The following is a 22,918-nucleotide window of genomic DNA, read 5'->3' on the forward strand; positions in this document are numbered from 1 at the left end:
AAAATATTTGCAGATATTTTATTAATATTTCTTAGGGTCAAAAACATTATTTATAAACTATAAACATGTGTCTTCATTAATATTTTTACTCTTCTTGCTACCTTAGGTATTATTATTTTTATTTGTTCGTAGGTAACATTGTAGAGTTGCTCCAAGAAAAGTCTGCAGCGGATTTGATAGCCCACGCAGTGTAAGTGTTATTTATACGTGATAATTTCATAGAAGTTTGACGTTTAAAATGACACTTGCACTGCGTGGACTATCAAAATCGCTGCAGACTTTTCACGGTCTGACTTTAGTCTTGTACCTATAAACTAAATATATTATAAAAATCAATAGGCAATAATTTCCTATTTCTTATAGATAATGGGTAATTTTTCTATCACGTTTGAATAAAAGTGAACATCCAGATACCTACTTATGACAACCAGTCTGGCCTAGTGGGTAGTGACCCTGCCTATGAAGCCGATGGTCCCGGGTTCGAATCCTGGTAAGGGCATATATTTGTATGATGATACAGATATTTGTTCCTGAGTCATGGTTGTTTTCTATGTATTTAAGTATTTTAATATTACATATATCGTTGTCTGAGTACCCACAACACAAGCCTTCTTGAGCTTACCGTGGGGCTTAGTCAATTTGTGTAAAAATGTCCTATAATATTTATTTATTTATTATTTATTTATATTTATGACAAACAATTTTTTATCACGCGTCAAAATCGAGCTGCGCTCTTAAAGCCCCATTTAGACGGTTCAAGAACTTGCATGCGATTTTCGTTACATTGCGGTATTTGGTCGATCGACTGAATTCATTGTAGTCTGTAGTTAGCAATGTATCAAATATTGCATGCAAGTTCTTGAACCGTCTAAATGGGGCTTTACCTACTCATTGAAAAAACGGCCAATAAACGTTACAATTTGCGTCTAGTGTCTACTAGCGATAGAGCAGCGGATGAGAATGAGAAAGCAATAATTATCATAGACGCTTCGCAATTTCCCCTCAACTGCTCAAGGGTTAACTGGAAGAGATCCCTGAAAGGGATAAGTTCGCCTTTGTACTAATGATGTGTGTTCTTTCATGTTTTATGTTTCTTTTTGTACAATAAAGTATTTTACTACTACTACTAGTTCGTTTTTTTAGCATTAAGAAAGAAGGTAAACAATATTGACGTGTCTTTTTACTAAACTACTTTTTTACTTTTACTTTTCAATATTTGAAAAATGCTTTAAAAATTAGTTTACTTTTATGAAAGCAAAATAATGTAAAAGATCGTACCTATATTATTTATAGTCAGACCGTAAAAAGTCTGCAGCGATTTTGATAGCCCACGCAGTGCAAGTGTCATTTTAAACTTCAAAGTTCTATGACATAACACTTACACTGCGTGGGCTATCAAATCCGCTGCAGACTTTGTTTGGTGCGACTTTATAATTCTAACATAGTTGCTGTGACTTATTTTTCAATAGTGATTTTTAATAAAAAGACATGTCAAGATCGCTTACCTTCTTTCGAATGCAAAAAAAATGAACTTAAGTAAACAGAACGCAACAATAAACTTGTAGACCACATGAGGCTTTTGAAGAACTCAAATTATTTCTTGACGCTGCTCGAAATTCTTTTATCTTGTCCTGGCATCTGATCTGAATGTACAGCATAGTAGCGTAATAGGGAATGGTAACCTTATTGGCCAGTATTTACGGACTATTACGGCTTGAAGCGGGACTTGGAGAGATTCTTAACGTTGCGGACTAGCGTATTTAAGCTCGGCAATATTTGCAGTTCTCAGCTGTAAAAGGTATATTTTAAGGTGTTTCTCGAAGTTCTGAAGACGATCTTGGGAGGCACAAATACGTTCCGCCTGACCGCGGCGTTAAGAAGAAAAATTGCCTTTTCACACCAACGTAATAGGCCTCATTTTCCTCTGGATATTAACATTATTGAAAATATTTTGACATAATTAGTTGTATATCAACCGCAGCTATGCCTCTACGTTTGATTTTTTTTCAAGTTATTTTATTAAAGTCAGTAGCATTTAAAAATCTGTATGAAATCTGTTTTTGCTCCTAATTTTTACAAAAATTTAAAAAAGTCAAACGTAGGCGGATAGCTATGGTTAATATACATCAAATTATGCATTTTTTCCATTATGTCAATATCCAGAGAGGAAAATGAGGACTACGTTTGTATGGAAAAGCGGTCATCCCCTTTCCTCTTAAGTTTCGCCATCTTCGTATGTTCAAGTCAAAGTAAAAGTAACCCTATCGTCTAGTATTTACGGTTCACAACGGTAAGGCTACTTGTTGAAGGGGAACTCGGGATGTTTCTCGATGCCCGCAAAGAAGCTGAATTCGCAGATGCGTCCCGCCTCGCCGCGGTCCAACGCGTTCAGTTCCGCCATCTCTGCAGCGCTCAGCTCAAAGTAAAAGTAACCCTATCACCTAGTATTATGGTTCACAATGGTAAGGCTACTTCTTGAAGGGGAACTCGGGATGTTTCTCGATGCCGGCAAAGAAGCTGAAGTCGCAGATGCGTCCCGCCTCGCCGCGGTCCAACGCGTTCAGTTCAGCCATCTCTGCAGCGCTCAGCTCAAAGTAAAAGTAACCTTATCACCTAGTATTATGGTTTACAACGGTAAGGCTACTTCTTAAAGGGGAACTCGGGATGTTTCTCGATGCCGGCAAAGAAGCTGAAGTCGCAGATGCGTCCCGCCTCGCCGCGGTCCAGCGCGTTCAGTTCCGCCATCTCTGCAGCGCTCAGCTCGAAGTCCCACACCGATATATTCTGTCAACAAATAGTTATAGGTCAAATCACATTTAATAGTGGTATGGTCAGGGGGGTGTCACTACGCAGTTTAGGTACATTTGGCCGGCGGGCCTCCCGGGCAGGGCAGGCGTATGGCAGTGGGCTGCCGCTCGACCGCACGATAGTCGTGTCACGTGGTGCTCGCGCAAAGAAGATTCACCGTTTGGTGCGCGGTTATAAGTTTAAATTTTATTGCAGGCGGCGAGTATAGGTATTATTTTATACCTAAATTTGACTTTTGTGAAGGAGTGAATTTTCTGTACGGTAGTACTATTAGTTATTCTGTGGTATGGTGTTCGAAAGACTTGGGCATAGCAGCTGCGTGTGCGTGACGTGCACGTGCGGCGTTGTAGTATAGGATCTTTATGAGAGACGGCACACCGCTTGCGTGACGTGTGCGTGTGCGGCTTCAACATTTTAGCGCACGCGCACGTGCACTTCACGCACACGCAAGCGTCAGCAGGTCGGGGTATACGCGTGCCGGAGCAGTATCTGCGCGGGAGTGCGCCCGTGCGCCGCCGCCGCGCGGGTCACTGGGCCCAGCGTCAGCAGGTCGGGGTATGAGCGTCTCTATATACACACATGTGTTAACTACCTGTCTGATCCGCTGCGGGTTGGTGCTCTTCGGGATGGCGGCGATGCCGCGCTGCAGCGCGTGCCGGAGCAGTATCTGCGCGGGAGTGCGCCCGTGCGCCGCCGCCGCGCGGGTCACTGGGCCCAGCGTTAGCAGGTCGGGGTATGAGCGTCTCTATATACACACATGTGTTAACTACCTGTCTGATCCGCTGCGGGTTGGTGCTCTTCGGGATGGCGGCGATGCCGCGCTGCAGCGCGTGCCGGAGCAGTATCTGCGCGGGAGTGCGCCCGTGCGCCGCCGCCGCGCGGGTCACTGGGCCCAGCGTTAGCAGGTCGGGGTATGAGCGTCTCTATATACACACATGTGTTAACTACCTGTCTGATCCGCTGCGGGTTGGTGCTCTTCGGAATGGCGGCGATGCCGCGCTGCAGCGCGTGCCGGAGCAGTATCTGCGCGGGAGTGCGCCCGTGCGCCGCCGCCGCGCGGGTCACTGGGCCCAGCGTCAGCAGGTCGGGGTATGAGCGTCTCTATATACACACATGTGTTAACTACCTGTCTGATCCGCTGCGGGTTGGTGCTCTTCGGGATGGCGGCGATGCCGCGCTGCAGCGCGTGCCGGAGCAGTATCTGCGCGGGAGTGCGCCCGTGCGCTGCCGCCGCGCGGGTCACTGGGCCCAGCGTTAGCAGGTCGGGGTATGAGCGTCTCTATATACACACATGTGTTAACTACCTGTCTGATCCGCTGCGGGTTGGTGCTCTTCGGGATGGCGGCGATGCCGCGCTGCAGCGCGTGCCGGAGCAGTATCTGCGCGGGAGTGCGCCCGTGCGCCGCCGCCGCGCGGGTCACTGGGCCCAGCGTCAGCAGGTCGGGGTATGAGCGTCTCTATATACACACATGTGTTAACTACCTGTCTGATCCGCTGCGGGTTGGTGCTCTTCGGGATGGCGGCGATGCCGCGCTGCAGCGCGTGCCGGAGCAGTATCTGCGCGGGAGTGCGCCCGTGCGCTGCCGCCGCGCGGGTCACTGGGCCCAGCGTTAGCAGGTCGGGGTATGAGCGTCTCTATATACACACATGTGTTAACTACCTGTCTGATCCGCTGCGGGTTGGTGCTCTTCGGGATGGCGGCGATGCCGCGCTGCAGCGCGTGCCGGAGCAGTATCTGCGCGGGAGTGCGCCCGTGCGCCGCCGCCGCGCGGGTCACTGGGCCCAGCGTCAGCAGGTCGGGGTATGAGCGCCTGTTAATAAAAAGCAAGGCAAAACTGGTAAAAGATCAAGGTGCCGTGAGGTAAACGCAGTGGATGGAAGCCTATGAAGGTTGTATAAATATTTACCTGCAAGTTTTTTAGGGGTCAAGACCATGACTTACAAAAAAGCTACAGTTGCTTGACTGAGGAGTATAAATAGGATAATCATCATGAGTAGGTACTTTGCTACTGAAATATATCAGTAATGAAGAATTTGTTTCCAATAAGATCGTAAGTTTTACTAGATCCACAGTTAAGGACTACAGATATTTCTCTTTATGAAAAACTCCTGTAGTCTCGAATAAATTTGTTTTATCTAATAACACACTTGGGACGTCCAATCGGCTTCCCCTCTACCAAGCGTCCCAGGTATCGTTGGGGCGATGCGGTAGAAGCGGACTTGCGCGATCTCCATGCCGATAACTGGCGGAAGATGGCACAGGATCGAGACAACTGGCGTGTACTCGTGTCGGAGGCCAAGACCCATTTTGGATCGCTGCGGCATTAAATTAACAGCAATAACACACATACCCAGTCTTTTCAGCGAGCATGTCGGCGAGGCCCTTGGAGCCGAGCGGTGAATACGCGACGACGGGCACGCCGAGCCTCTTGGCTTCAGCTAGCAGCGCCGGCTGCTGGCATAGCAGGTGTACTTCCACCTGTCAATACAAACAAGTTACCCTTTTCGGCCTTTTGATAGTTTTTCGACGGTCGTAGTTACATACCTACTTCTCCATAATTAAACATTAGGAGCCCATCAACGTGCACACTAGCGCCACTGCTAAAATAATCGTGATTATTCAAATTTAACGAAAGATATTAAAAAAGGGGGCCGCTACGTACTGTATTTTGTATTTAACTACCTTTTGTATACATCAAACTAGTTTTTATGTTGCTGGATTCGTCGATCTATAACTCTAAACAAAAACGGCTGTTTTATAACTTTAACATTAACACAACACATTAACATAACATTAAAACAAGTTTGATGTATTCAAAAGGTACTTAAATACAAAATACAGTACGTAGCGGCCCCCTTTTTAAAATATCTTTCGTTAAATTTAAATAATCACGATTACTTAGCAGTGGCGTTAATGTGTACGTTGTTGGGCTCTTAAGCTTTTCTTAATTTTTGAGACCTTGAGACGAATTAAACACATGATTAGGGAAAAAAATTAAGGTTCGTCAATTATATACGGCGTTAACTTTAGGCGTTGTCGGTGAAAGGGATAAATCATGCCTTCCTGCTGCACAGATTGACGGAGTATTCTTATTAGTGCCCCGCGTGAGCGTCTGATGAGTTGGTAGTTGGAGGGTCGAATGGAGAACAAGTGAAACGAGACATTACCGAAGATGTGTTATATTCTCGGTATCCAAGTAGGCATATAGTACAATCGCTGCCATACATGAGGCGGGGACAGATGGAAACGATTAATAATATTCATATGAACCTGGTCCCACCTGAGCTCCGAAAGACGAATGAAAATACACCGGATTGACAGAAGGATTAGGGCTCATTTAGACGAGGCAAGAACTCGCATACGAGTTTTGATCGGTCAATTGAATTGGACGTAACCAATAGTCCGCAATGTAACTAAAATCGTATGCGAGTTCGCGCACCGTCTAAATCAGCCCTTAGTAAGGCTACAAAAACGTGGTAATATTTTTAATTAGGCACAAACCTGCAGGCAAGCCGGTTTCTCCACAGCACATATCCTAGCGAGCTGCTCCGCGTTCAGATTGGAGACTCCGACGTGTCGTACTGCACCAGACTCCTTCAGTTTCAACAAGCTCTGCCAAAACAATTGATTACTTTATATTAGTGGTCCTGTGAGCTCCTCGTGAAGCCCCATCGGTCCGACACGGAAATATTCCCAAAAACTGAATCCACAAAAACCATAAACTTAGGTAAAAGTATGTATTATACCGGGCATTTTCGGTATCTTGTTCCGATTAAGAAAAAGCAGAGAATAGTTATTTACGATACAAGTGCGAAAAAGAGGAAATTCGAAACGAGTGGCGATAAATTAAAACACGACCGAAGGGAGTGTTTTAAATCGACACGAGTTGCGAATTACCTATTCGCACGTATAAATAGGACCGTCAAATAGGACCATATGTACTGTAAACCATTTTACAGCATATAATGGTCCTAATTTCCCGCACTAGTGCGTAAAATAGCACGCTTCGTGCGCATGTCAAAAGTTTAAAGGGCCATATCATATGTACTGTAAACCGTTGTACGATACACGTGCGAATAGGTAATTCGCAACTCGTGTCGATTTAAAACACTCCCTCGTGTTTTAATTTATCGCCCCAATCGTTTCGAATTTCCTCTTTTCCGCACTTGTATCGTAAATAACTATTTTAACGCGAAAAATGGTTGGTCTTTGCATAGATGGTTGGCTGACTTGAACGTGAACCAGCCCCATAAAGATAAATTATCGTGTCAATTTTTTTTAATTAGACATTTTCGTAATCAGAACACGACACCGCGCTTTTAAACGGATCCCGGGACATGTGCATCTAAGCCCAATGCTCATTGGAGGACCTTATGCCTTTTGTAATAAGGTTTAACTGATGGACAGGTAACAACTTAACACTGTGGGCGATGGTACGGTACAAGCACGCGGAAAGCTACAGTTACCTAAAACCGGTTACATTCTTTTAAAAGTTGTTAAGTTCAATTAAAAATATAGGTACAAATTTATTAAATATTTCAATTGAACTGTCAAAGCATTTAATACTAGCTATGTTACGCAGTCAGTTGGAAATAGTGGACAATTGGACATAGTGTCTAAGGGTAGTACACGTATTCCATCTGTCTAATATCTTTGATGTCTCACGTTTTGCTTAATGAGAGAGTGAGACGCAATGACATTGGACAAACAAATTGGACAGGTCCACACCAAGCAATGGGAACATGAATGGACAAAATCATACGCCGTAGGTATTCGTAATAGGACATAATTTATTTATTTTTTATGATTGATCATAATCTTTGATTATTAATGGTTTTTGAATTTCTTTACTTTGTAACAGATTGGACGCAGTGGGAACCCTCATCATAGTTGAACTAACACTAAATTCGAAGTCTGATAGGTGTATAACGACGGTGGTGGTGGACGGTTCGTGAATTACGGGAGATATACTTGATTTCTTGCTCAGCTTTCGCAACGCTGTTGTAAAATCAAAAACCCGTCTATTGCGTCGCCTCGGTTGACGAATCGCAATGCGAGTGTTATCTTTGATCGACGGCATTTCTTTGTTTGCAGAATGAGAATCTTTATATGTGTGATTTAAATGATAAGCGTAAAGTTTGTCGTGATATGGTACAGTTGGGGCTGAACTGAGCGAATTCTCTTTTTGATCTTTAGTGCGACTTTTTAATGAGGATCTGGATGCATTTGCTTTTTTGGAAGCATAAAGTTTATCGTAACCTGGGCTAGTAGAGGTTAGACAGTTTACACTGAGCGTATTCTCTTCTTGAGCTTTTGTGCCACTTTTTAATGAGGATCTGGATGCATTTGCTTTTAAATGATAAGCGTAAAGTTTGTCGTATTCTGGGCTAGTCGAGGTTGGACAGTTTACACTGAGCGTATTCTCTTCTTGAGCTTGGGTGCGACTTTTTAATGAGGATCGGGATGCATTTGCTTTTAAATGATAAGCGTAAAGTTTGTCGTAATCTGGGCTAGCAGAGGTTGGACAGTTTACACTGAGCGTATTCTCTTCTTGAGCTTTTGTGCGACTTTTTAATGAGGATCTGGATGCATTTGCTTTTAAATGATAAGCGTAAAGTTTGTCGTATTCTGGGCTAGTAGAGGTTGGACAGTTTACACTGAGCGTATTCTCTTCTTGAGCTTGGGTGCGACCTTTTAATGAGGATCTGGATGCATTTGCTTTTAAATGATAAGCGTAAAGTTTGTCGTATTCTGGGCTAGTCGAGGTTGGACAGTTTACACTGGGCGTATTCTCTTCTTGAGCTTTGGTGCCACTTTTTAATGAGGATCTGGATGCATTTGCTTTTAAATGATAAGCGTAAAGTTTGTCGTATTCTGGGCTAGTCGAGGTTGGACAGTTTACACTGAGCGTATTCTCTTCTTGAGCTTTGGTGCCACTTTTAAATGAGGATCTGGATGCATTTGCTTTTAAATGATAAGCGTAAAGTTTGTCGTATTCTGGGCTAGTCGAGGTTGGACAGTTTACACTGAGCGTATTCTCTTCTTGAGCTTTGGTGCCACTTTTTAATAAGGGTCTGGATGCATTTGCTTTTAAATGATAAGCGTAAAGTTTGTCGTATTCTGGGCTAGTCGAGGTTGGACAGTTTACACTGAGCGCATTCTCTTCCTGAGCTTTGGTGTCACTTTTTAATGAGGATCTGGATGCATTTGCTTTTAAATGATAAGCGTAAAGTTTGTCGTAATCTGGGCTAGCAGAGGTTGGACAGTTTACACTGAGCGTATTCTCTTCTTGAGCTTTTGTGCGACTGTTTAATGAGGACCTAGATGCATTTGCTTTTAAATGATAAGCGTAAAGTTTGTCGTATTCTGGGCTAGTCGAGGTTGGACAGTTTACACTGAGCGTATTCTCTTCTTGAGCTTTGGTGCCACTTTTTAATGAGGATCTGGATGCATTTGCTTTTAAATGATAAGCGTAAAGTTTGTCGTAATCTGGGCTAGTAGAGGTTGGACAGTTTACACTGGGCGTATTTTCTTCTTGAGCTTTGGTGCCGCTTTTTAATGAGGATCTGGATGCATTTGCTTTTAAATGATAAGCGTAAAGCTTGTCGTATTCTGGGCTAGTCGAGGTTGGAAAGTTTACACTGAGCGTATTCTCTTTTTGAGCTTTGGTGCCGCTTTTTAATGAGGATCTGGATGCATTTGCTTTTAAATGATAAGCGTAAAGCTTGTCGTATTCTGGGCTAGTCGAGGTTGGACAGTTTACACTGAGCGTATTCTCTTCTTGAGCTTCGGTGCGACTTTTTAATGAGGATCTGGATGCATTTGCTTTTAAATGATAAGCGTAAAGTTTGTCGTAATCTGGGCTAGTAGAGGTTGGACAGTTTACACGGAGCGTATTCTCTTCTTGAGCTTTGGTGCCGCTTTTTAATGAGGATCTGGATGCATTTGCTTTTAAATGATATGCGTAAAGTTTGTCGTATTCTGGGCTAGTCGAGGTTGGACAGTTTACACTGGGCGTATTCTCTTCTTGAGCTTTGGTGCCGCTTTTTAATAAGGATCTGGATGCATTTGCTTTTAAATGATAAGCGTAAAGCTTGTCGTATTCTGGGCTAGTCGAGGTTGGACAGTTTACACTGAGCGTATTCTCTTCTTGAGCTTTGGTGCCGCTTTTTAATGAGGATCTGGATGCATTTGCTTTTAAATGATATGCGTAAAGTTTGTCGTATTCTGGGCTAGTCGAGGTTGGACAGTTTACACTGGGCGTATTCTCTTCTTGAGCTTTGGTGCCGCTTTTTAATGAGGATCTGGATGCATTTGCTTTTAAATGATAAGCGTAAAGCTTGTCGTATTCTGGGCTAGTCGAGGTTGGACAGTTTACACTGAGCGTATTCTCTTTTTGAGCTTTGGTGCGACTTTTTAATGAGGATCTGGATGCATTTGCTTTTAAATGATAAGCGTAAAGTTTGTCGTATTCTGGGCTAGTCGAGGTTGGACAGTTTACACTGAGCGTATTCTCTTCTTGAACTCTGGTGCTACTTTTTAATGAGGAACTGGATGAATTTGCTTTTTTGTCTTGTTGAGCTTCAACTTTTTCTTTATTTTTTTTCTGTCCCCAAAGCCAGAATAGTCCACCTGAAAATGGTCTTCGGTGCCGATGTGGAAGTTTTGTAGATTGAGAAGGGCCGGGGACTGAGCTCTCAGGCATCATTAAACGACCACTATGAAGCGAGTTAACGCTCTCAATGTTTGTACTCTTTCGAATGCGTTTCGAATGTTCGATGTCTAATGGACCATTTTCTGCATAGAAACACTGGAATGTCTTGCCGTAATCACGAAAGTGCGGTAAAATCTCGGGGAGCTTTGTCATGTCATCTCGTGATCTTAATTCCACGACGTCTCTCACATTAGTCATGGTACATTTCGATTCTTTCATTGGCCATGTCGACTTCATACTTTCAACTGTACAATGATATACATAATAAACGTTTTTCCTATTTTTAAATTCTAACTTTTTCTGCGCATTAGCGTCATCATCATCAACCTGTGCGTTTTCTATTTTTAGGGTCGAGCCTCCTTGTTTTCCTTTGGCTGTTCCAACATTTGTCATGGACATTTTGCTAGAAGAGCCCGGAACTCCCTTAGAATCTTTTCTAACATTCTGAGGTTCTGCCTGAGTGCTTGCTTCCGCATTGTCAGCGTTGACGTATCTTAGAAGCCGGAGTTCCCGCAGGAGGTGGTAGGTTGCTAGCACTCGGAGTGGGCTGGGCTAAGCCAGTGGCGCTACGCGCGCCAGGCGGAGAGATGTCTGCGGGGGCAGGCGGGCTCAACTGCTTCTTGCTTTCGCTATCTTTAAGCCCTTTTGCTCCTGCCGCTTTCCTTTTGCATATTTTGCTTTGGCAACATTGTTTGCATTGATTATAACACGTGACACATTTCTTGGTACAGCACCATCCGCAGCAACACATGTACTTACAGAAAAACTCCCAGTCGCGGGACTGTTTTTCGTAGCCACAGCATGGACTTGCTGGCAGGGGACATGGATCTGAGCAAGCGATCACCTCGGGACATGGATCTGAGCAAGCGTTCACCTTGGGACATGGATCTGAGCAAGGGTTGGGCTTGGGAGATGGATCTGAGCAAACGTTTGGCCGCCGGGGCCGCGGCCGCGGCCTGCACCTTGGTGCTCTAGGACATCTTATAACTTGCGGTTGACATTGTTCATGATAAGTTGAGGGCATTCCCAATTAATTTTGACATCTAAACTTTGCCTACTCATTTCCAATTTTAACTTTGGTGTAAGAAGTTGAATTCATTGTTCACTTGAAAATACTATTTAAATATTTTTGCTGTCTAAACATGGGATTTGACTTCATGTTGTCAGAAGGTGGCGGATGTCAGTATATTTTTTCTTTCGTGACAGATGACAGATGATTTGGCCTCAATCTGAATATAAAAGTAGGCTGAAGCTCGGTTATTTGAGCTGTATGAAAACTTAGACTTAGACTTAGAGGATATAACCAATGGAGACGCCATGTCTAAAATTTTCGGTACAAAATAGTCTGCCGTTTTTTGCGGGGGAGGGGCACATCAAATGTATAGGTACGTCATGTCAGATAAACGTCAGTCCATACATATGGTTGACATGTGGTTGACCATTGGCCGCCTATTTTCGACAGAGGGGTACGCCTGTTAATGGCGGCTCCATTGTTAATTACTCCGAGTATGAAAATATGGTATGGTTTTAATAAAATTTATAACAGCAACAGACTTAGTTAACGAATGATTACTTTTGATTGTTATTTGTGACGTCCCACGGGTAACGGTACCTTATAGCGGTTGGCGCTTACGCTATTATTAACGCCGTTCCAATATTATTGCGGCGCTATGTGATGTAAGCGCCAGCCGCCATAAGGTACCCTTTTGCCGTGGAACGTCACATTTGTCAAAGATAGTAATTTGGGGAGTCACATGCACGAACTCCCCGCGAAAAGCCGCTTCTATACAATCGAAGTTCCGCTCTCATAGTAAAACGACATGCTAAAATTAATGAAACTTCGCATGGAAATTTACGTACAGTGGCGCATTTGCGCTAAGGCCCAGTAGGCCGGGGTCTAGGGCGGCAAATTGTAACAAAAAATTCGCAAACGATAACAAGAAATAACTCAAAATGTATTCCATATGATGGGTGCTGACAGAGGTGTGGTTACAGGGCCCTGGGGCCTAGGGAACAAACACTGCAAATGCGCCACTGTTTACGTAGATATATATATTATATTTGTCTGGTACCTATTACTTTCCGAAGCTAAAAATTGTGATTAGTATAAATATGTAATAGGGTAATTGAGTCAGTTCACCGTCCAGTGCCTGTTTCCGTCCACAGAATTGCGTATAATTTGAATAGGTATATTTGTTCAATAATTGACAAAACTATCTATTCAATTATTCATTTAAAAAACCTATGCTCCATTCCAGCTGTCATCTGGTCCAGCAGACCTATGTACATATAAAGTACGTTTTTGATAATTAATAACTATCATTACATACCCAGTAGACTTACAGAATAAAACAATTAAAATTATTGCAAATTTCCACTATTTTATGTATATACCTGATTTCGTATTTTCCATGTGCTGCAACGCGCTGCTAGGATAACCTGAGATCTAGTTGATTTGGGACTCTTTGATGTGTTTCATTTTAATGGAAGGGTTTTTTTTGGATGGTAATAAATTCCACAGAGTATTGTTAGAAGTATTCCCACGTATTACGAATAACATTTTTAACGGTATTCATACATATTTTTGATTTGTTTGTAAGCCGCATACGCTTTGGTGTGTAAGTCACAATACTCAATAGGGATGCATCTGTATCAAGAGGTTGCATCGTAACATTAGACTTTTTAGATAGATCAATGCTTTCGTAGGAATCCTTGGGAATACGCATTGTTTCTGCGGGATCTCCACCAGTGCAGCAAGGACACAGGAACCTCGGTAAATTAACTGTAGTCCACATCTTTCGAGGAGTGTGCAGCTTAGCGCTAATCCTTTCTGTAAGTGTACGAGTACTGTGGTCAATTGAATCTCGTACTGTGTCTAATTCTATTCCACGAAGAGTCTGCTCCTCAGTTTCACTACTCATGACGGGACATACAACTCCGTATTCGGGAGGACTGAACGTATCATTTTCTGATATTTTTTTCTTTCTGTCAATGTTACTAAAGGAAGGAGAGGACCTGAGTACGTCCGCCCACAGTTCTTCATCGTGGTCTTTAATTTTTTGTTTGTTGTGAACTTTCTGAGGTGTTTGTGTGAGGGTTAGGATACGAGACTTGATCGCGTTAAAGATATTTTTTGGTTTAGTTTTGAGATGGCTGCACTCTTTGTATACTTCAGGATTGCGGAAAACGCCATTGTAATTGTACGAGTCATTGAGTTTTTCAGTAAATTTAACACCCATTTTGTAAGGTTTTTGTTACACTATTAAAATTTATTTGTTTGATGGTTTGATGGGAGGTGGAACTGAAGTATAACGTATGTGATAGGTGACATTAAAAACTTGACAGGTATTCTTTGTTTTTGTAAAGATGACAGTGGCATTTTTAATAAAGAGATACGTTACGTTGTGGCACACTTCCCATCTTCCGCGTATTTCAGAGACACTCATAATGACTTCTAGCTTCCTGATCTCCCTTTTGATGATTCTTTGTACCTTTATTTCTTGATGGCATAGGTACTTATATTTCATCTTAGCGTCAGAGCAGCAGTAGAGCACCGTATAAATAGTAGAATAATCTCCGAATCAGTAGCTGAGGATATACAACTCGTGTAAAACTGAGATAAAATCATGTTCAGCTAATTGTGATGGATTTCAAAAGTATACTGACTGAATTGTTTGGCTCTAGATTGTACCAATAGTGTTAGAAGAAAAGTCTGCAGCGATTTTGATAGCCCACGCAAAGCAAGTGTTTTATCAATCACTGCAGACTTTTCTCCGTCTGACTATAGACACTTAGGTACCTTCCAAACAGCGATGAGATCAGTAGTGAGGTCCACCCTCATGGAGCCGTCAGGGTTCTTCGGGTGCAGGTCTCCGGGCACGTGCTCGAACGCGAACGGCGTGTGCATCAGGTACAGGTCCAGGTAATCCAGCCCCAGGTCTCTTAATGATGCGTTGAAGTATTCTGGTACTAGCTCGGGCCGATTACCTGGCAAGTAAAGACGCGGATCAGAAAATATTTAAATCAATGTAACTTTTAGGTACTTATAGCGTGACGTCTCCGCCAAATTTTATGTTATGAACAGTCAGCAGCAGAAGTTGCTAAGCGGGCGAGGTGTTCAAAATGATCTTGACGCGACTTTATTGTTAAGAGAATAAGAGCGTGTCAAGGTAATTTTGAACACCTTACCCGCTTAGCAACTTCTGCTGCTGACTGAACATCCGGTAAAATACCTATTAAAATATTGTCTGACAAAATTAAGTAATTGACCCTAAGAGCTCACTTCGCTCTATTCATAATATCGTTCTGTGCTCCATATTCAGGCCCTGATTTAGAGACCTACGGCCCCTAGGCAGCACTTATTAGTGCTTAGAATTTAGGGGAGGGAGGCTTCTTCATCTTAAAACCATTGCTAGGTTGCTTTTAGGCCCGGGCCTTGTGAGCCTAGGGGGAAATCCGGCCCTGTCCTGTATAGAGCGACTTAAAATCTCGAAAATTGTTTTAAAGCTGACCTCCAGGAGGCAACTTGGTGACAACGAACAGCTCCTTTCTCCTGGCAGGGTTGTCTCCGATCCACCGACGCAGGGAACGTCCCAGGGCCGCTTCGTTTTCGTAAGCGCGCGCAGAGTCGAAGTGACGGTACCCTGCTTCTAGGGCTGCATCTACGGCTTTTTCTAATACTTCGTCGGAGGCCTGTAAGAAACATTTAGTGCCGTAACTACAGAGGTACATAGTTGGACAGTCAATCGTCCTATGTTCGTATTAAACAGAGCCTAAAAGCAACAAAAGATGGTGGATCATTCAGAGCCCATGCACTAAGGTAGCAAATATAATATATACCAGTGTGCCGTGCGAATGTTTACACAATTGTGAAATTTTCACACGGAGATATTACGGAAACTACTCGTATCTCCAAAACTTTCCTTTTCAATAATTAAAGTTTCCTTTTTTAATGTGATTTTTTCGGAAATATCTTAAAATATCTAGTACTATTCTATTTTCCAACTTATTAAAATCTTTCCATCATTGAAATGTTACATCTGAGTAGCATTTAAGCAATAAAACATAAAGGGCAGCACCGGTACACAGGCTGCGTGTGTGTAGACGTTCAAGTCACGCAAGCAGTGTGCCGGCTCTCATAAGTATCGGAATATTACAACTTAACGCGCACGTTATACGCACACGCGTCCGGTGTGCACTCTGTAGTGCATTATATACCTACATAATATTGCATGCATAATACCAACTTCTTATTCTGCACCTAACTTTTTCGTCAACTTTCAGACTTACTTCTACACTCCATATTTCAGACATTTTAAGAATTGTCAATTTCCATTCTATCAATGTCAAACAGATTAAACAGTATTAGAAAATCTATTGCTTGAAAAATAACAGAAATATTGTGCAGTGATGTCCTCCTACCTCGAAAACCTCGAAAAGCATTATTTGGAGATCAATGATAATTTTCGACTATATTGCATCAGTCAAGAAAGAGAATAATTATTGTGAATATGTAATGGAATGCAGGAACTGGGGCAGAGAGAGGATCGGTGTTCGCTCGAGGAATGCTGCCCGTCCACGTCGCGAGGGTTGTCCTACTCCAGCGGGGACTGCTCAGGGAGCGAGGCCTCACACCGCTGCACGTGTACCCTCAACAGACCCTGCGCCATCAAGGATTCCACCACCAAACTACGCCAGTCCAAGTGGCGGTTTCTTATAACTTTCTTCAAGCGCGTCAAAGTTCCATGCAGAAAGCGAACCCAGACTAGATCTAATGAGGAAGTCTTTATTCAAGACTCGAGAGCTCCTGGCCAAGTTGTTCCATTGAATTAAATTTTTTTTTGACAAATAAGTACTTTTGTTTGCATCTTTGTCCATGTACCGTCAACTTCCTCAGCGATGCCTACCATATAATATACCCAATATTCTAAATAGTTAGAGATATATGTACTTAACTGTAGGTACTTACATTTCGCGTTCAAAAGTATCTGTCACAGCCTTATTGTTTCACATATAATTTATAGATATTAGTATATAAATGCACTGAAAAAAATATGATCTATCGAGCACACATTAAAGTGATTTCATTAAGATTAACTGCTATATTTATACAATAGTAAGAAATGTATACGTACGTACGTAACGTATTTGCGGGTTATATTCTGGACATTTCCCAGAATTTTAGATTATAAATATCTGTGTGCCTATCAATACATCAATTTTCTCGTAATTTTATCAACAATAACCCAAACAAAATATGTAGTAGCAGAGTCAAATATATTTTAGGTACATATATAATACCATTACCTACTATAGGTTCGCCTTTACCGCTGTTGACCTCATTTCTGATAGGTACCATCACGATATCTTTACAACTATCTAAAGGCTCTAGTAATTAGTGGCATATTAGGTGGTCCGTCTCTTTCACAAACAAGTTGATAGCGGTACAAGTTAATTGGTAAACATATTATTAATTATTATTTATCTATTCTTTATTCGCACGTGCGTCAGTTGGCTCGTTTATCTATTAATTAAGAGGAAAATACAACCTGATGTGTCCTTAGCCAGAGACTTTAAACAACGAGCTTCATACAGTTGACAATTAGTAGAAGTAGCAAAATCCACCTTTTACCTGAGGATGTTGCAGACTTTGCGTCTATGATAGGACAGGTACCTACAAATATTTCTACCCTCAAAACGTAGTGGTACTGGTGCTCGACGCGGTCTCAGTACATGTCATCTTGAAACTTAAGTCATTGTCAATAGAGGTGAGAGTGAGGTGTCATCTATTGGGCATTAGCATGTCGAACACTATTAGTACCACCACCTTATTACCAAAAGCCTGACGAGGAATATATTATGATTAGGCGCCATGTTGCGGAATTTCTCTCGAACTATTTTTTTCATATTAAACTGAACTGTCACCCTATGAGAATACCAGCGCCCTCTTGACAATGATCATATTCCTGATCAGGCTTTAAAATCCTAATAGGAACTCTTATGAGCATGAGTCATGACTTATGAAAATAAATTAGTCAACTATTGCGATAAGACTCAGATATGAGAATACTTTTTAAAATTCTTCATTATGGAAGTACCTACTCGTGATAACTTAGAAAAAATCTTTTTATTACATGCTTTAGTTAAATTAATCACGACAGTTCGAAAGGAATATAAATAAAAAGCGAATAAATGATTAATGTTCGTTACCTATGTCAAAGCTCCCGCACACTTAGGTCATGTTGTGACGGAGTTTGTACTTAGATCAATACCAATTGCACACACACACTATTATCAATATTATCATACATAAATAATGCCTACTGTGTCCTTATAGTAAACAGTTAACAACGTACCGTAAAACGGGGTGAGTAGGTTTCGCGGGGAGAGTTGGATTATGAATAGGGAGAGAAGGTTTGAGAGGGGGGTGAGAAGGGATTTTTAGGCTACTGCTACAAAAATAAAGTATTCCATTTTAAAATGGGGCTATAATAATACGCATAATAAAAAAAAATCGATCAAACAATCTTCCAAAATCACCTTTGTATGAAAAACCCTCTCACCCCAAATACAAGGCACTACGGTGGGTTTTCCTCTTTATCGTCAAAGTTATGAAATGGAACTACCCAAAATAAAATACAAACGTCCGAACCACTTATTATATACACCATTCAGTTTTCACATGTAAAAATAAAATTTTATCGAGGTTTGAAAGTCAAATTTCACCCAACTCACCCCATTTTACGGTACAGTCGCTATCAGATATATCGGAGCTGAACATGCAGTCAAAAATAAGAATAAGAATAAGAATAAGATTTATTTCAAATAACCTTGTTGACAATATTTATATATCCTGTGGCCCCACACTAGGCTACGCCTGTGATGTGGCAGCCGGGTTTTAAATTTGTAAGGTTAAGAAGAAACTAATCTAATGAACTAATAATTAAGGAAATTTTGAAATTCAAAGAAAGAAAAAAGGAATGAAAATGATGGTGCGTGTGTATGTGTGTGTGCGTGTGTGAGTGCGAGTGTGTGTAAGGCGTAAGGCTACAGAGATGGTTATCATGTGAGGGATTAGGTGATGACCTTCAACAGCGTCTCAGTTCGAATATAGTTAAGATCTTTCAACCAGTTCTTAATTATGAATTTTGCTTCACGAGGAGACTTTTCAGATATGTTGCATGCCTTTACTACTGAATTGTAAATATACGGATGCAGGAAGTTAGGAAAACGCCTCGCGAATGTGGTTTTTACGATGGGCGTAGGAATTCTAAACACTCGATTACGGATTAGGGTAAAATATTCTTCAGAGTTTATAGTTTTTTGATGCATGTGAGTTGCAACTCGTAGGATCAATAATTGCCTGACACTAAGAACATCCGCGTTTTTATAAAGGGAAACAGTCGGAAACAACCCGGGTTTCCCGAGCATGACCTTGAGCACAAACCTTTGGGCCCTTTCGAGAGGCAGTAGTGCAGAGCTAGTGGAGCCACCCCATACACCAATGCAGTATGATAGGATGGATTCGCAAATCGAAGTGTAAACAAGCTTAAGTAACTCCCTCGTAGCAGAATTTCGTAGCAGCTTCATAATGAAAACAACCTTTCGGACTCTAGCAGACAACAATTCGATGTGCTTTTTGAAATTAAGATTTTCATCAAGCGTAATGCCCAGGTACTTTACGGAGGTACAATTACTAACCACATCGAAAACTCTACTCGAGTGAATAGCAGGGTCATCCTCTGTACTGCCACAAGAAAGCTTGAGATCTGGTCGCGAGCTGGGGGCAGAAGAGGCCGTTTTATGAAAACATAAGTATTTTGTTTTTGAAATATTAAGTGAAAGCAGGTTGTCAGCGAGCCACTTGGCAATCACAGTCAAACCTGTCTCTGCTATCGCGAAGCAACGAGCCCAGGAGACATCGTGAAACAGCAGAGCAGTGTCATCTGCGTAGCAGATAATTTCTGCCTGACTGACGGGTAGAGAGATTAAGTCATTGAGGTAGATCAGAAATAGAGTGGGTCCGAGGACGCTTCCCTGTGGCACACCGAAGGTTATCGGGGCTGAATCACTGACTAAAGTGCCGAGTCTTACACACTGCTTCCGGTTTGTAAGGTAGCTTTGGAACCAGTTCCATGCGATACCGCGAATGCCTAATAGTTCAAGCTTCCTTAGCAAAATCGGAATTGACACAGTGTCAAACGCTTTGGCAAGATCTAGGAAGATTCCCACGCAGGATTCTCCTCTGTCAAGATAGGACGAGACAAGGTTAACCAGTAAGGTGGCGGCTTGTTCAGAAGATCTCTTTTTCCGAAAGCCATATTGTCTTTGAGAGAGTAGGTGTTCAGATTCAAGGAAGTTGATTAGTTGATTATTAATAATCTTTTCCAGCATTTTAGACAGACTGCTGAGAAGAGAAATTGGGCGATAATTCCCGGGGAGGCTCTTGTCACCTCCTTTATGAACGGGAACTACTGCAGCTACTTTCCAGCACTCCGGAAAAGTACCCGATGAAATGCTGAGGTTAAAAATATGTACAAGTGGTTTGACGATATAGTTTTTTAGGTTTTTTAAAATACGTGTGTTTAGTTTATCAATACCGGACGCGCAATCAGGGTTTAAGGACATGATTAATTTTTCTACTTCAGTATCGTCGGTAGGATTTAAGAACATTGATCTAAGAGGGGAGTTTGCTAAGGCTACTTCAGTCGCAAGTGTGGCCTCACTCTTGTTTTTTTCAGAGAGTATAACATTTGCAAGGTTTTTGCCCACTGAGGAGAAGAATTCATTGGTGTGATTTAGGGAGTCAGAAAAATTTGGCTTGATGGTGGCTAGTTCATGGGGTGTTTGCCTATCCCGATTTAGGTGAGATATGTCTCTAATAATTCTCCAAAGTTTCCTCGGGTGTTTTTTATTATCCAGAAGTTGTTTCCGGTCATAATCATCCTTGGTTTTTCGTAAAATACTTATATAAAGATTTCTATATCTAGTATAAGTTATTTTGGCTATTTCATTATGGGGGTCTTTCCTGTGATTGATATGTAGTTTGTCCTTAACTCTAGAGCATTTAATCAAGCCTGGAGTCATCCAGGGTTTTATAATAAATTTTGAATTACTAACTGATCTGCATGAAGAATGTTTTGAAAGTAGGTTAGACAATATGGAATAAAAGGCTTCTGCGGCTTCATTAGCTGATGTTTTACTAGTGACCGTGTGCCAGTTTTCTTCTTTAAGCGCCGCTCCGATGGCTTCAAAATCCTGGCTGATCACAGTTTTGGATGGCTTTGTAATATTAACCTTATTGGGGATTGAGATGCCGATCATAATTAGATCATGGTCTGTAATGTCAGAGGCACAGACCACCGACGCAAAATTCCTCACTGACCTTACAAAGAAGTGATTCAAACAGCTATTATTCCTCGTAGGTTTATCAATTGCAGGCATAAACCCCAGACTAGCCAAAACACATAAATACTCGGATGCATGGGTGTCAGAACAGGGAGAGTTAATGTTAATGTCAATACCTGGTCATGCACTTTTATAATAAATATAAATAACAATTCAGCCTAATATATACGTCCCACGTCCCACTGCTGAATACAGGGCCTCCTCTTATGCGCGAGAGGGCTTGCACTTTAACGTCTTGATAATAAAGGCTTTGTACAGATATTTATGAACAACTTGGCCGCTCCGATTTATCCGAAGATAAATAAATTGCACGCGTATATTACCTGTTCTTACCTTTGTTATTCAATTTGCAGTAGGTACCTCCGCAAAGTCCAATGAAATAATAAAGCGTGAATTATCTCGTTGCTAATGTTGCTGTACCTACCTACCTACAGCTTTTCCTTGAGGTTAGTATAATACTTAAGTAAATAAAAACAACACTAACCTGCCATGTTCCAAACCCGATCCTCGGCATGCGATCACCATTGCTCAACTCAAAGTATTCCGGGAGGGCCATGTTTACGTTCCACAAGTTGACAGTGTACTGGTTTGAACCGTAGTTATAGGTGTACTGCGACCAGTGAACCGATCCGCAATGGTGGGAGGTAAGAGACAGCGGTGCAGCGGCCTTGGTGAGGGCCTTTTTACCGGTCCGCTACGGGCCATGCCACACAATTAACATGATTCTTACTGTTAAAACAGGGCGGTGATTTTCATACGATCGGCGATAAGGAATTGTCATTTGTTTTACCGCTGGTTTTATGAATATCCTTTGCCTTGCTTTGATTGGCTGGAGTAAAAACAAGCTTGCCAACTTCCCAATTGGCAATCATTATCCTGTTTTGTGTACACATTAGTTAATTGATGCTTTCATTTAAATTGCGAGCTAGTTAGCTAATTGTACTTAATCTTATGAGGCCAATAAAATAGTACGTGCCACGCCACGCCAAGTGCTACGTCAAGTATGGAGTTTAGGGATATGGTTGCATTTTTTATTCTCATGTTTGTGCAAAGTTCGCGCCGTCAGAGTCTACCCAAATTGTTTATATGTATTTAAATTACTATTTTTCCCACACAGGAAACCGATACGTTCGCCGCTACCAATCCCATAATTGAGATGAAACGAATATACAGCAAACATCTGCCTTTATTTTGAAACTCAACGTTATCGGTGCAATCTCTCGACCCATGTTGCTACTTTAAAGAGTTTAAAGTACAATAGGGTTGCTTGGACAACCGTCCTGTCAATAGCCCGTACTTTTGTTACGATTTACACAATAAAATAATGTGGCACTTGAACAAGCGAACAAACGCAGATAACGTGATTACATCACTTGTGAATAATCGGTTAAAGACCCCGGTTTATTAGATGTTAGGCCACAAGTTTTGCGCATGATTGCGTATTTTAGAACAATGTTTGTGTTGTTTTATAATCTGTTAAACTTTATCGGATTCTTGGAAACTATAGGGCAATGTACCGAAGTTTGTTTAGATCTGTAAGACTAATAGAAGATAGGTATAAATCTAACAATTAGAGTAAAACTCCAGTTAGCAAATTTTGCAGCCAAGTTAACCTTTTAGACGCCAATAACCGATATATCCGCACCGCGCAGGTCCAACGCCAAAGACGGATTATCGGTCACAGACCACAGATCAACATAGACCTACGTGCATATGCATAAAGTTAAATTTCAGTTTTGACACTTCGGTGACGTGGCGTCCGAGTAGAGTAACAGCGTTTGTGTTTGACACGGCGTATGACTATGACAGTAGAGCACCAACCTCTTTAGTGTGACAGAATAATGCCAAAAGTTAAAGGTAGCCACAGGTAGCTAAGCTTGTAGCTAAGCTATAGCTACATAGCTACCTTATGGAGCTTAATTTTTGGCTGTTACATACCTATACAGGGTGGAAAGGCACGACGATCCTTCCCGGAAGTATTAGGTCGT

At 41.9% G+C, this 22,918-nt stretch overlaps 1 protein-coding gene and 1 long non-coding RNA gene across 2 annotated transcripts in view; both read right to left on the reverse strand.

Moving 5' to 3' along the window:
- Nucleotides 1–4: 4 nt before the first annotated feature.
- On the reverse strand, nt 5–21,574 carry LOC134673185 (aldo-keto reductase family 1 member A1). The gene is made up of 7 exons (XM_063531140.1): nt 21,415–21,574; nt 15,035–15,215; nt 14,323–14,510; nt 6,311–6,421; nt 5,160–5,287; nt 4,469–4,619; nt 5–2,784 (listed from the first exon to the last, which is right to left on the reverse strand). Exons 1-7 carry the CDS (start codon nt 21,484–21,486, stop codon nt 2,641–2,643), a joined length of 975 nt encoding a protein of 324 aa, XP_063387210.1. The 5' UTR covers nt 21,487–21,574; the 3' UTR covers nt 5–2,640.
- LOC134673192 (uncharacterized) overlaps nt 5–22,918 on the reverse strand; it is a 150,871-nt gene continuing 127,957 nt past the window's right edge. The window contains exon 2 of the long non-coding RNA XR_010099429.1: nt 5–307. This is a non-coding gene — a long non-coding RNA (uncharacterized LOC134673192). The remainder of the gene's footprint in view (nt 308–22,918) is intronic.

This window comes from Cydia fagiglandana, chromosome 18, assembly GCF_963556715.1.
Source record: "Cydia fagiglandana chromosome 18, ilCydFagi1.1, whole genome shotgun sequence".
In the NCBI taxonomy this organism is placed as follows: domain Eukaryota; kingdom Metazoa; phylum Arthropoda; class Insecta; order Lepidoptera; family Tortricidae; genus Cydia; species Cydia fagiglandana.

Excerpts from the sequence above, each read along its gene's own strand:
- LOC134673185 (XM_063531140.1), bottom strand. The coding sequence starts at position 21,486 with ATGGCCCTCCCGGAATACTTTGAGTTGAGCAATGGTGATCGCATGCCG. Across the intron at positions 6,422-14,322 it reads ATCTCATCGCTGTTTGGAAG|AGCTTGTTGAAACTGAAGGA; the intron begins GTACCTAAGTGT and ends TTGTTTTGGCAG. Across the intron at positions 2,785-4,468 it reads ACCCGCAGCGGATCAGACAG|AATATATCGGTGTGGGACTT; the intron begins GTAGTTAACACA and ends ATTTGTTGACAG.